The sequence below is a fragment of the Crocodylus porosus genome, unplaced genomic scaffold (genome assembly GCF_001723895.1).
Source record: "Crocodylus porosus isolate Cpor-Errol unplaced genomic scaffold, CroPor_comp1, whole genome shotgun sequence".
NCBI classification, from domain to species: domain Eukaryota; kingdom Metazoa; phylum Chordata; order Crocodylia; family Crocodylidae; genus Crocodylus; species Crocodylus porosus.
Window position 1 is genome coordinate 22383456 of NW_017728943.1, and position 14578 is coordinate 22398033.

The window sequence follows — 14578 nt, forward strand, 5'->3', positions numbered from 1 at the left end:
GCGACTGCCCCAAGCCCTGCACCTCGAGGGCCCTGCAAAGCTGGAGAGCAGTTGCAGTGACTCCACACTGCTGCTGCCTTCACGTCTGGCTGCTCAGCACCTATCTCCTCCACCAAATCCACCACCTCTGGTCATTCAGCAAACCACCCCCACCACCTCCCGCCACTGAATCCACCATCAGCTTCCTTGTGATTAGGGCCCTGCGCAGGCTGATTTGCCCTGGGCCCCTTGCCCTGCTCAAGTCGTCTCTGAGGATCAGCATAGCAGTGAGCGGCTAAATCACAGCCAGTTTTGGGCTCCGCAATTCAAAAAGGATATGGAGAAGCTTGAGAGAGTCCAGAAGAGAGTCACACGCATGATCAGAGGTCAGGAAAACTGACCTGATGATGAGAGGCTGAGAACTACAGGACTCTTCAGCCTGGAAAAGCACAGGCTCGGGTGATCTGGTGGCCACCTGTAAGTTTATCAGGGGTGTTCACCAGGATCTAGGGGAACATCTGTTCACCAGAGCACCCCAGAGGATGACAAGGTCAAATGGTCACAAACTCCTTTAGGACTGTTTCAGGCTGGACATAAAGAAGAATTTCTTTACAGTCTGAGCCCCCAAGATCTGAAATAGACTGCCACTGGAGGTGATTCAAGCTCCTACTTTGAACACCTTCAAGAGAAATTTGGATGTTTATGTTGCTGGGATCCTATGACTCCTGCTGACTTCCTGCCCCTGGGGCAGGAGGCTGGACTCGATCTTCCAAGGTCCCTTCCAGCCCTGATGTCTATGAAATCTAAGATTAATGGTTATATACTGATAACAGTATCATGAGCAGTAGTAGCTAAAGCCCCTGCATTGCTGAAAAATGACCCAGGTGCCAATTAAATATGTGCTTGTTTTGCCATGATGAAAACCCAGGCTAACACGTACAAAGAGTTTGTCGGTAGATCCACATATATATTCTTATATTTTGCATGTACATGTAGTATAAGTAGACATATATTCTCTACACCTTTTCATTAAAGCACCACAGCCAGTGAATAACAAGCAAGACTGTCTGTTTGAGAGAGAGAGAGAGAGAGAAAGAGAAATAAATCGTCTTATAATGGATAGTGAGCATTAATTTGGAGTTGAGCAGTCACTTGCACAATTGGGTTACATGGTAGTTTTGTTGTTCTCAATGGGAAAGTGCTTTTGTGGACAGCATGGTTAGCATTCTGTTGTGCATTCCTCTGACAGGGGTTTGGCCTTAAATGCCATTTCATTTGTATCAGATAACATAAAAAACACTTGCCAAGTATCACAGCAACACTAAGAGCAGCTGCAGGGTTATGTTTAGGGATACACTTGGACAAGGGTTTCCAACCTGCTTTGTCCTCATGAGCATTTCTTTTTTTAAGCCTGTGTTGTTCTGAAGTGTCACAGCCACATTTGGGCCTGGTCCAACAGATGGAAAGACTTCAGCAGGATTGGGATTAGAACTTTACTTAGCAAATACAGAGATATGCTTTAAAAGAAGTCAGATTTTCTTAAATAAGCCAACTCTTTTTGGCTGCATGCTATAGAAAAACTAACAACTATGGAAGGAACATGGCTGTCGCTAGTCAGCACAGGAGACGTGATTTCCATTAGCTTCTCCCTGTGTCAGGCGGTATACCTAATTCCTATGCTGTATGTATACTCCAGGTTTCTAAACTACTGCTGTATTTATACTTGGGTTTGTACCTCTCTCTTCACAGAAGCTGCCTTATGTGTATAGAGCCTGCAATCAGCACTAAACACCTTCACTACCAGAGTTTCCAGCTCTTCGGCTTTGACTTCATGGTTGATGAGGAACTGAAGGTCTGGCTAATCGAGGTCAATGGGGCTCCAGCTTGTGCCCAGTAAGCGTTTTATTTCTGTAGTATGATAGTATTGTCCCATGTATAAAATGGTACAGCTCTCGGTCTTTTGTGTTTGTAGTTCTGGAGAAGGCTTTCACTTTCCTTTCTACATGATGAACGGCTCTGGTACCTGTAGCTGAGACCAGATGTTTTACTCCAGTATGTAACCTGCTGCTCCCGGTGCTTGCCTTTCCAAATTACCTCTAGAAGTGGGCTCCTTACTCTGTGGGGAAGGGGATTTTGTGGGGATCTGATAAAGAGCTCCTCCCACTGCAGTAGTGCAGTAACTGCAGCCACGTGGGTGAATCTTGCCTCTGTGTAGGAAGGCAGGTTGCTCTGAGCTCAACTCTATTAATTTAATTTCCAAATGTCTTCAGTCAGAATTCGTTGTTGCTGTTCATCTCCCCAAGCAAAGCAGCAGCCCGGGGTAAAGACTTCAGTGAAGAAGGTTAGGTGTGTACATGTTTGTGCATGTGCATTTTCCCCACACCAAAGTTAAAAGGAGTGGGTAGAGTCACTTCCTTCCCCTCCTCCCTACCACAGAAGATCAAAGGCTTTTGCTTCTGCCCCAGTACTGAGCCCGCATGAGACAAATGAAAAATGTAAATGGAATCTATGACTGTTGGGTTCCTCTAATTCTACTGGAGAAAATAATAAGACATGTATAGGATTTGTTTGCAGGGCTTTCCAAACTTTGGGATGTGAGTTCAGTCCTCCATCAAGGCCCTTACAGCATTTTTAAAAGATAATTCATGCATTAATGAAATCTGGGAATTCAGGAAAGAGACCCTGGAGAAATTGTAGATAGTTCTCTAAAAACATCAGCCCAATGAGCAGCAGCAACCAAAAAGCCCCTCAGAATCTTAGAAAAGTAATTCTAGAAGGGACCTCAGAAGGTCTTCCAGTCTGCACCCCCTGCTCGAGGCAGAATCATCCTTACCTAAGCCATCCTAAACAAGTGCCTGTCTAACCAACTTGTATGCAACAACCCTGTTGCACAACTAAAAAGCACATTGACCCAAAATGCCAACAGCCCTCTAACCTACCGCAGGTAAAACAGGGAGATGAGGGTAGTGTCAGTGTCCTGTTGTTGCAAATATCCTACACTCAGGATATTCAAGGAAGAGAACCATGCTCCTCACTACAGAGGAATACAAAAAACCCATAGTCCATGCCAACCTGACCATGAGGTAAAATTCCTTTTTAATCCCAAATATGATAATCATTCTGACCATGAACAGAGGAGCATGAACCTCTAACCAAGAAGCTCCCAAGTTTTAGTTCCTCCAGGAGAATCAGTACACCCCTGTCAAAAGCCCCAGCCTTGGCTGCAGCCAACACCTACAGCGGAGGAAGTGGGGAAAAACCCTTGACATCTTTAGCAACAGGAAGGGAAATTTCCTTCCTGGCTCCAAGTGGCAACCAGCAAAGCCCAGAAGCATGAAAAAAACCAAACACCCTCCACTCTTCTCCATAATCTGGGGACAGCAAACAACTCCACATATCACACTTCATAACTAGAGTGCCAGAATGCCCCTTTTTGTCATTCTGTCCTTTCCATAAACTTATCCAGCCCCTTGAATCTTTCATAGCTAAGCCAGTTGTGGAGCTCTGCTTTTTTCTCCTACTGCTGTGCATTATCCTCTCCAATGACCATTTGTTCTGGCCTGCAGAGCATTTCTTGTGATCTCCCAGTGATCTGTGTAGGGGGTTCTGGGTTGTCAATTGTTACACTTCACAAGACACTCAAGGCATTGCCACTCTGAACAATGCTTGTCTAACCTTTTTTAAAGTCTTCAATGAAAGAGATTCCACAACTTACCTAGGCAATCTGTTCCATTGCCTAAGAGCAAACAAGCTTTTCCAGATATCCAATTAAACCTTATCTTGCTGCGCTTTCAGACGATTGCTATGCATCCTACTCTCTGCAGTGATGGATTACTGGTGTTCTTTATGACAGCCCTTCAGATATTTGAAGACTGCTATCATGTGCCCTCTTAAGCTCCTTTTCTGCAAGGTGAACGTGGCTATTTCTTTCGGCTTTTCCCCTTGGGTAGCCTCTAAGCCCTTTACAATTTGTCACCTACTTCTGGGCGCTCTCTAACTTTTCCATATCCTTTTTAAAATGAAGAAGCCAAAACTGCACACAGTAATTTAGATGAGACCTAAACAGTACTGAGTGAAGAGGCACTGTCACCTCCCATGTCTTAGACCTAGTACTTCTGCTGATGAAGCCCAAAACTACATATGCCCTTTTTTTGCAGCTGCATCACATTGCAAAGTCATACTGAGTTTGTGATCCATCAAGACTCCTAAATACTTCTTCATACATGCTACCTTGCAGCCAATTATCAGCTATCTTGTATTTGTTTTTGATTATTCTTCCCACGGTGTAACACCTTGCACTTATCAGTATTGAACATCTTCTTATTGGTTCTAGCCCATCTTTCCAATCTATCCAGAACCTTGTGCATTGTGCCCCCATCCTTCGTTGAGTTTGTAGTCTTTCCCAGCTTTGTGCTGTCTTCAGATTTGCTGAGGAAGCTTTCTATTCCAGTATCCAGGTTACTACTAAACGTGTTGAATAGCACTGGCCCCAGGACAGATTCTTGTGGGACTCCACTTGAAACCTCCTACCTTTCTGATATGGATCCATTTATATTGTCTAGCACATGTTTCTCCAATTTGGTTATGAGAATGTCATGTGGGATTTTATCAAAGGCCGTACTGAAGTCCAGTTACCCTATACTCACTGCATTCCCTTCATCTGCTTGGCTAGTTACTTTGTTGAAGAAGGACATCAGATTTGTTTGGCACAATTTGTTCTTGACAAAACTATGCTGACTGCTCAAGACCAGCCTTTCCTTCTCCAAATGCTAACAAATGGACTTCCTTATAATATGCTCCAGTAGTTTACTAGGTATTGAGGTCAGGTTTCCTGTCTGTAATTCCCTGGGTCCTCCTTGCCTTTAAAAAAAACAAAAAAAGAGAGGCACTATGTTGGCCCTTTTCCAGGGGTGTATCATTAAGAATGGAATTGAAAATGAAACAAAACACATCATCACGCCACTATGTAAATCCACATTGTGGCCACATCTTGAAGACTGTGTGCAGTTCTGGGCTTTTCACCTCAGAAAAGATTAGAAAAAGTACAGGGAAGGACAGCCAAGATGGTTAGGGGTATATGGAGCAGCTGTATGCCAGGAGATGCTAAAAAGGCTAGGACTCTTCAGTTTGGAAAGGAGAATGCTGAGGGGGGACATGGTAGATGTCTATAAAATCACAATTGGTGTGGAGAGAGTGAACAGGGAACTCTTATTCTGTAAAGTACTTTTTTACATAGTCTGTTAAAAGTCATTGCCATAGGAGATTGTAGAGGCAGATAGCATAGCCAGGTTCAAAAAGGGACTAGATACATTCATGGATGACAAATCCATTAATAGCTATTAAGTAAAGAAGTCAGGGATGTATCCTCTAATATCCCTAAACCAATGATGGTATATGCCAGGAAGATTATGACAGAGGATATATACTCCACATATACCCTACTGATATGCTGTCCCCATAAAGCTTTTATTTACTGCTTTCAACTGTAGATATGAGATTACTATTGAAGCTACATTTTATGGCAGTTTAAGTTCCCTGTTTCAGGCATTTCAGTAGCTCTTCAATGTGGGCTGCATCCAGGTACAGTTCGTTGTTTCTTTGCAAACCAAAAAATAGCAAATAGGAATTGATGTTTAAAAACAACCTAGAATGCTAATCATGTACCTGGACAAGAAAGTCAAATAGTACATTTATTCACATACCTAACACACCATTTCCCCTAAAAATAGCCATCCAAAATTGGGGGGCATGCCTTGATCAAGGAAATTGGTTTCTGTATTGGGAAGGAGGTTGGAGTTGCTGGAATGGTGGCAGGGAGCTATGTTCAGCACCAGCGCACCCATGGCTGAACCCTCTGGGCACATGGAGCAGGGGCAGAATCCTATCACTTACCTTACTGTAGGGCCGATAGCTACAGACAGGCTTAATCTTTTCACAGCTGCTGTCAAACGGATCTTTTTTTTGTTTCCCTATCATTCTGCCTTCCCAAAACAAGGTGCATATCTTGTTCAGGGGTGTATGATACACAAATAAATACACTGTTTCTTTCATGCTAATAATAGCATCACCTTCAGTGGTGTACAGCATGAGCACTTTAAGGAAATGATCAAAGCAATTCAGCCAGAATGTGCAGCCATCCATCCAGAAAGTAATGCTAGCCAGTAGTAGATACTGCCAGTGAAGAAACAAAGATACTATTAAAGCCATAACTCCGAAAGTCAGCAATGACTTAATGCAAGGTGGTTGGATGAACTAGAGAAAATGGGCAGCAGAGAAAGTGAATTCTTATTTAGTGCTGCTTTGGGGATGTAGATATGCAGCTCCAGTTTCAGACTGATTAGTGTTGGGTACTGGAAATTTCCCCTCTTGACTGTATCTGAAAGAAAAACTAAGACTGTTGTGCTCAAGTGACTGAAAGAGCCATCTAGAAAGGCAAGGAGAGAAATGTAGGAGGCATGTTTTTTGCTGCTTGCTCAGGCAATTACTTTAATGAGAAAAAAAGGGAGAGAACTTTGAAAGTGCAATCATCCTAGACTTCCTGGATACGACAGTTATGCAGCAGACCATTTAAACCTCAGTGACATAAGTAAAGACCTAACACAGTCCAAGCACACCTTGTGAATATTTCATTCACACCCCATGGTTGGATGAAAAAAGAAGAATGGATGAGCCAACAGTGAAACTCAGGATGATCATCTCTTTGCATTTACATCCAACAACTAAAAGCACTGAAGCTTGGAAGCAAGTGTGCTGATTCTTACACCACAGGAACTTGCAAATAGACCTTCAAATTGCAAACGCTATTGTAGGTATTTTTGGAGAGACATGACACACAACAGGCAGCCTGCACTCTTGCTGTCACCATGGAAATGTGTTTTGGTCTAAATCAGAGGTTCTCAAACTGTGGTCCATGTGCCACCACTGGTCTGGAAGCTCCATTCAGGTGGTCTGCAGAAAAGTGACCTAAGGCTAAAGCTGGCAAGCGTTACACCTGACTTCCTAGAACTTTGCTCAAAAAAACAGGCACATCCACTGCATTAGAAAGGTAGTAGAATTATGATAGTAGAAGAGTAATGTCGTAGTCGTGATGGTCTAGAAATGGTGACAGAGGAGCAGAAGAGTCTGGAGAGGCTTCTGACTCCATGAGTCTTAAAAAAAAAGCATGGTGCTCAGCTCCTTGGCCTTGTGGAACCTCAAAGGAAACCTTGCTGAGTCAATGAACAGCCTGTGGCTTTGGGTGTAAAATCCTGGCCAGGATTTGGAGGAAACTCAAGGAAGTGTGTTCCAATTGAGCTAGTTCTGTCCAAACAAGACTGTTTAGGCTCAAGCCCTTCCCTGAAAGGAAAAAAGAGGAAAAGAGATTGTGTTGGCCAAGGCCAGGGCAGGGGGGCTCTCCATTTAGGGTCTACTTAACTGAAGTCCTACTGTGAAGTCCGTCCAAGCCCTTATTGCATGTTGGTGTTGTTCCAAATTAATCTGAAAGCCCTAAAGTAAGAACTAGAAAAGACCTGGAAAAGGGTGTGTGTTCAAAACATGAGCCTCTTAGAAACTTTATGCATCATAGCACCTTGTTGCCATACCTGTCCAGAAGAGTGCATCTCTTTTCTTTCAAGGGAAGTTCCTCAAAGATGTATATAAGTACCAAAGAAGGGCTTTGCTGTGTCAGCCGTGCTACAATGGGGTTTTGTTTCTGCAAACAGTGCTAAATGAAGCCTAATCGCACAGGTAGAGCTGCAGGAAGCCATTATTGAATTATTTGAGGAAATCAACAACAAGGGCATAAGTGTTTCATTACAGAACTAAATTATTTGAGAGCCAGATTTGTGCATGTGGATTAAATTAGAACTACCGCCATTACTTAAAATGTAGAAGGATTGCATGTTCCCAGCATCCTTTTAATAACTGGAACCAAAAATAATGGAGGACATGTCATGAGTAAACCCTCTGCTCACCAGAGATCCACCTAAAACCATGGTTGGCAGACAACAGTCACTTATAAACTGTCACTAAACTGTTCAAAAGAAAAATGCTGAAGTTGTATTTTATTTGATGTGTGGACCCTTTTGTGAAAATTAAAAGATAATTATGATAAAGAAGTTTTTCTAAGAGCAAATACATCAGATCCTTTCACTTCCAAAATCTGTTAAATCCAATCAGATCATATTTACTTCCTCTGCAGCAGGGGTGTCAACCTCATTCTGCGCTCTGAGCCAAACCCAGGTCATGGGAATCCTTGCAAGCTAGATTCTATGTGGGGCCAGCAGTGGATCCAGCATGGAGCCAGCTGCAGTGAGTGAGGCTGTGTTGGCACAGCCCTTTTTCACCTTCCTACTGAGGAACATGTCTACCCACAACCAGAGAGTCCTGGGTTCTGCGGCAGGCCAAACCCCCACCCTAGCCGTGCCTCTCAACTTCTCTAGTCCACCAGTAGCCAGCTCCATGAGTCAAATCCAACCTGAAGGCCATATGTTTGACACCCCTGCTCTACAGAAGTTGCTTAATTTCTTTTAGCTATTGAGAGGCACCATGGATAAAAAAAAATTCTGCAGCACTGAAACAGATGGATGTATACTCAGCTTAGCACTCATTCCTCAAAGTCTTTGTCTAGACAAGTACTGGAAGCAATGGACAACCTGAATTAGAAGTTTCACAAGACTATAACCAGTGAATATTGGTAGATCTAAAACTTTCATCTGAACAACCTTTGTATGCAATTCATGCTAAATTCAAATCTTTATCAAATATTGCTGCTCCTTACCAGACTGATTGCCCTTTTGTTTCATTAATCCACAAATCAGAATTACTGTTTATCCAGCTCTCAAACATGCTAGGCCTCATTTAACTCCACTAACGTCTGTGGTTCTTTCATTTTTAAGATTTTGGAGTAAAAACAGTAACATTTTGCTTATACCATTGGCTTTAAATCTGAAATTAGGAAAATTAGGGACAGCTAACAACAAGGACGAAGAGCACCTTCTCATATAAGTTTGCTAATCCTAATGAGGAGGGCTTTAAAGCAAGTTCAACAGAGATGAATGTCCATGTGTAAGTAAAGACCAATGAAACCTGGATTAAGGCCTAGGAAGAGGAGGCAATATGGAGCACCTTAACAAGGTCATAAGAGGAAAATTAGTAGATGCCATCTCCAATGCTTATATACTAATACAAGAAGTATAAACAGGAGGACCTAGGAGTCCTAACATGTATACAATTACGATTTAATTGGGACTTGGTGAAATAGTTCACATGATTGGAATATTGATATGAATAGGCATAACTTGTTTGGGAAAGACAGGCAGAGGAGAAAAGGGAGGTAGTGTCATATATATTAAAGATGCATAAGTTTCTTTTTCTGGTGATCTGTTGAAAGTCTCTGGGTTAAGATAAAAGGGAAAAAATAACAAGGGAAGATATCATTGTGGCTGCCTACTAAAAACCAACCAACCAGTACAAGAAGATATGGTAAATAAAGCTTTGTAAACAACTAGTGGCAGTTTCCAAATCAAAGGTTTGGTTCCTAGCTAGAAGGTTTTGCCCCTCCACTTAGGGTCAAACTGATTGGGCACTGCACTTCAACCAAGATATGGATAATTTGGAAACAATCCAGAGGAGGGCAAAAAAATAAGTTTAGAAAACATGACCTGTTTGGAAGGGCTGGATGAACTGGGATTATTTAGTCTGAAAGAAAGAAGACTGAGGAAGGATTTGATGAGTCTTCAAATACAAAAAGAGTTGTTGTAAAGAGGGAGATGATCAACTTCTTTCTTGCCAAGAGGGGAGAGGACAAGAAGTAATGGACTTCAGTTGCAACAAGGGAAGAGTCAGAGTGGTTGTTAGAAATAGTTTTCCTATTATGAGGGTGATTAAGCACTGGGACACATTAACAGAGAGGATGGTGGAATCTCTAGCCCTGAAAGCTTGTCAGTGCAGGATAGACAAGTGTTTGTTTGGAATTGTTTAGACATATTCCTATTCTGAGCAGAGGATTGGACTAGGTGACCACCTGAGGGTTTCTACAGTTCTGTATTTCATGTGGGTCTCTCCCAAGAAAGAAAATACAAATTTGTTATTTGGAATTACCTTTAAATATATTTGTTTTTTCATAGTTTTCTGTCCTCTACTTTGCTTGGCACTGATGAATATGTTTTGATGAATTCCAGCTTCATAAAATTTATACTACAGAGAAATACCTAAGGACAGATTATGTAGAATTGGTCATAAATTGGCCTTCACTGCTGCACTGTTTCTTTAAAATGTTGAAGCATCAAACTGATATGATGTGGACTCTTCATCCATATTCACAAGATACCTGCTGTACCACTAGACTGATCCATAATTGGGGTTCTTTGTTATTGTTAACTGTCTCTGCTGAGGCTTCTTTTAGCTCTTATTTGTCTTTTATATCATGAGAAGGTGACTAGTGTACATGGCCTGGTACTTTTGTTTCCTTTAGCTGTGGAATTAATGGAATCTATATGTATTTCAGAATTTAGGGTAAAATTCTGCCCTCAAATGAGCATGAAGCATGCCTTTTGCAGAGCTGCCCACGTGGAAACCAATAATATCTACATAAGAAATTATTTGAGAAGAATGTATTCTATTGTAAATAGGATTGATTTGGTCCAGTGTATGGTCATTTGAGTTTCATGCAGTTGTGAAGATTAGTGGCTTCTTTTCCTGAAATATCTTGAACTTCAGTTCATGTTTCAGGCTAAAACCATACATCTTTACTACTTTTGTTCAATAAACTGTTCTGAAAATAAGTTTAAAATGATCCACTAAAGGGACCCTGCAACAGCAATTAAAAGGCATGGATATGTAATCCCATCTTTGTTTGGAGGGAGGGGTAAGAGAAGGCAGTCTCCATGTTAGAGAGAAGAGAAGGGGACCGAGTAGATCTCTTTACTGTGAAGGGACTGTCCGAGCCAACAGGAAGATGTTATAACTGCTGCCGAAAAAAAATGAATGAGGGTAAACAACGTTTGGAATGTTGATGCTTTTTCCGGCTAAAATATCTCAATCTCATTTTGTCTTGTTTCTGTTAGGAAACTCTATGTGGAGCTTTGCCAAGGTATAGTGGATGTAGCCATCTCCAGCGTCTTTCCCCTCAGTGAGACAGCACAAAAGCAGAGCCAGCCATCAATATTTGTCAAGCTGTGATGAAAGGCCATCTCAGCTACATACATGGGTGAACTGCCATCTGTTGCGTGAAAGGAAAGCCTGTTTGATCATTTATATTAGTATCATGCCAAAAAGGGATATCCACAAAGAAAAAGTCACAAGGAAAAAAATAAGTCTCCGAGGAGAGCTGAGGACAAGCCAAAGTTGTTCAGACAACTCTGCCTGTGTTTTACCAAGCTTTACATTAAGAACAGCTCTTTGATAACTTTAGACTTTAACTGAAGCAGATCTCTCTGGGAGAACAGCAAAATAATGTTTATTAAACTGGGATACAATAATATTGTATTACTTCATTCTTTCTTTTAAAAAAAGAAACAAACTTTTTTCCTTTTTGTTTTAATTGATAAGGCAATTTAGTGAACAGTATCAGTAATCTTCCAGGACTTCATGCTTGAAAGTTTTGTCATCTCTTGGTGTGTATTTTCTTGTTTCCTCACCTGATGCAGTTTTAGTGCCTTAGCTCAGTTCCAGTAGGTGATTCCTTTTTGTTCTTGCTCCTTTATGTAGAGGTAAAAAGGTCTCTTGCTTTGTTGGATGTGTAAAGCAAGAAAATATAACCCATTTTTGTTTTTTTTCTTTAACCAGCTAGCTAAACACCATTTATTCTAAATAACAGAATGGCAAAGAGGCTATTGACAGGATAACGTATGTACTGCGGTAATTTAGCCTACCAAGTGAAAGAGGTTTTATTTAATTTTATCCTCTTTTCTAATGAGATTTGGATCAGTTGTCTGTCAAAGTCTGATATAGCCAGAAAACAAACACTGAGACCTCTTGTGCTGACCTGCAATTGTCAAGGAATCCTTCCTGACTCTTCTGTGGAGAATGCTTATAAAACAGAGGTTCCAGTTTTCTTGGAAAACTGGCTCAGAGGTTTCCAAATTATTTTAATTCCACTCTCCTTCCAGCTTTTCCATTTATAATGCTTCATTTTGATTAAACAAAAGAGTCTTATGTTAAAGGACCAATTCTTTACAGATGTTATTGCTTATTCATTTCTTTAAAAAACTCTTCGTGTTACCTTAATGCACTTGACACTAAAAACTTTTCAGCCCAACTGATTGTGTTTTTCTCCATTTGACAAACACTGAATTTTTCTGCATTTATAGGCCAGCACCAAAAATGACTCTACTTTGTGCCCCAGGCATTATCAGTCACAAATACCCCCAGACCTAAGGAGATTTTTTTGTATGAAAAATAGTAGGGAAATGTTAACTGCACATTTGTTTTGTTGCATGATTATGCAGTCCTTTTTAAGTTTCTTAAGGTCATTGAATTTAGAAACCTACATACATTTTTAAATGTAGCCAAACTTAATGTATGGAATCCTTACAGTTTTCCCCACTTCATCATAAACAGTTTCTGTAAGTCTGTTTAAATTTTCAGTCTAAGCAGGTTAGCCATCTTCCCGCTGAGCTTTGTCTTTTTGTAGAACGCTACTTCAGGTCAGAACTTTGCTCTGTTGTCTCTGACAATGACATCACAAAGTCAGTTCATAGTTAACTACATTAATGATAGTGATCTGAGCAAAATAAAATAGGTCCCTGTCACTGAAAATGCATTTAGACGCTGCGCGTTTCTGGTTGTCTACGTTTAAAAAAATGGATCAAGTTGTATAGTTTTTGCCTCCAAGGACAGGCTTGAGCACTCTTATACTCTATTTAAAGCTGAGCTTTTCTACAGTGCCAGTGTAGAACTCATCAAATTACTAATCCTGGCAGCCTTCCTTACTGTGCAAAATCATTGATGTTCATTAATTTCTCTTACATATTTCATGATTTACACCAACAACAGGTTTGGAATGAGCTCAATAGCTCATTTTTAGTTCTTGTTTCTGAAAACTTTGGCCACATGATTATCAGATCATCACCCATTGCCCTTGCTGGCTTTCACTGCATTTAGTGTAAATAAATACCTCTTTATGGCTTTGCCACTTCACTGCAGATCCCTAACTCTAGCCTTGAGGCTATGGAGATAGTTCTGTTGGGCATGCTTTTCTTCTGAAATGTCCTTTGAACATCATTTGATACTTCAGCCCACAGTAGGAGGGGTGGCATTTAGCATTATAGGAAAGCAGTTAATATTCCTTGGTTGCATGGCATTATTTTCCTGATAGCAAATGACAAAGGACAGATCTAATCCCACTCCTGCTGTTTAGCAGGGGAGAGTGTAAGGGAAGGAATTTGTTTTGCAAAGAGTTGTAGTCAGGAGTTGTCAGCTGGGTTTTCATAGCTGCAGAAAGGAAAGGAAACTTTTTTTTTTCAATTATTATGAAGAATTGGTACTTGGCTCCATTGCAAAATATGGTTTTGATACTGATATTAAAATAGACCCAAGAAAGTGTATCAGTGAAGCGTATGAGATATTCCTAGTTCATATGATGATGATTAATAAGGCCAGAGGCTTTGTCAATAAAACACTAATCGTTATAAAAGTATATTCCTGTTTCGGTGCTTATGTCTTTGGATTTACACTGCCACTGAATGAGTGTTCACAGAAATGTCAGCAATTCAAAGGTATTGAAATTTGTATATATAGAATGTGCAAAGTCCAGGGACTTTCAGATTTCCACCATGACATGAAATGTTAAAGATAACATAAAAGGTAAGCTGCATAAGCTTCTCTTAAGCAGTAAGTGTGAAATGAACTCAAGTTTTAAGTGTATAAATACCTCTATTGGTGGCAAAATTAATGTACATTAGAACTATAAAGAGTTTGCAATATTATATACCAGTAATTAAGAAAGATGACTGCTATAACATGGATAAAATGAGTTTGTTTGGTTATGTAAACGAATGAGATTTCCAAAAAATGAATGTTTAAATTTTTTTTTGTGTGTCTGTATCTATGTTCCAAAATAAGCTGCTTAATTTCCAGTAAAGCTGAGCCCCAAACAGCTCCTATTCATTTTCTAAAAGCTGCAAAAAAAAAAAAAAAAAGGAAATAAATAAGCTTTTAAATGCTTAAAAATCTTTGTGGGTCACCTTGGAATTTATATTTCACTAACTGATGTGAACTAAATAGTGAAATGCAAAATAAGCTGTCTGGTCAACACCACAATCAGGGAAATCTAAATTAAAAGCAACTCAAAAAGGATTTTTTTTAAAACAGGGCTTTCCCTTTTGTACTTCTATATAATGTGCAAAATTATGACTCCTGTTTTTATGTTTATGTGTTTTTTCCTGGATTTCATAAAGAACCTTGTGGATGTTGGAGGATGTGTACTGTAAACTCTAAACTCATTTAACTGAGGAGGGAAAGTGGTGTTGAATCTTTATACACATTTTCTAGATGATAAATTTTAAGAAATACTGGGGTCTAACTTACTGAGCTGATAATATGCTTTAAAGCTACTGCTTGCCCTGTCTATATAGAAATTTTCACATTAGCTAGCATAAGCTTAACAAACAATTTTTCC

At 40.3% G+C, this 14578-nt stretch overlaps 1 protein-coding gene across 1 annotated transcript in view; it reads left to right on the forward strand.

The window, feature by feature from the left end:
* The window catches only part of TTL (tubulin tyrosine ligase), a 35560-nt gene extending 21573 nt beyond the window's left edge, over positions 1-13987 (forward strand). The window contains exons 6-7 of the mRNA XM_019548975.1: positions 1729-1872; positions 11025-13987. Of these exons, the coding sequence (XP_019404520.1) occupies positions 1729-1872; positions 11025-11139 (259 nt within the window). The 3' untranslated portion in view covers positions 11140-13987. The remainder of the gene's footprint in view (positions 1-1728; positions 1873-11024) is intronic.
* Positions 13988-14578: the final 591 nt, after the last annotated feature.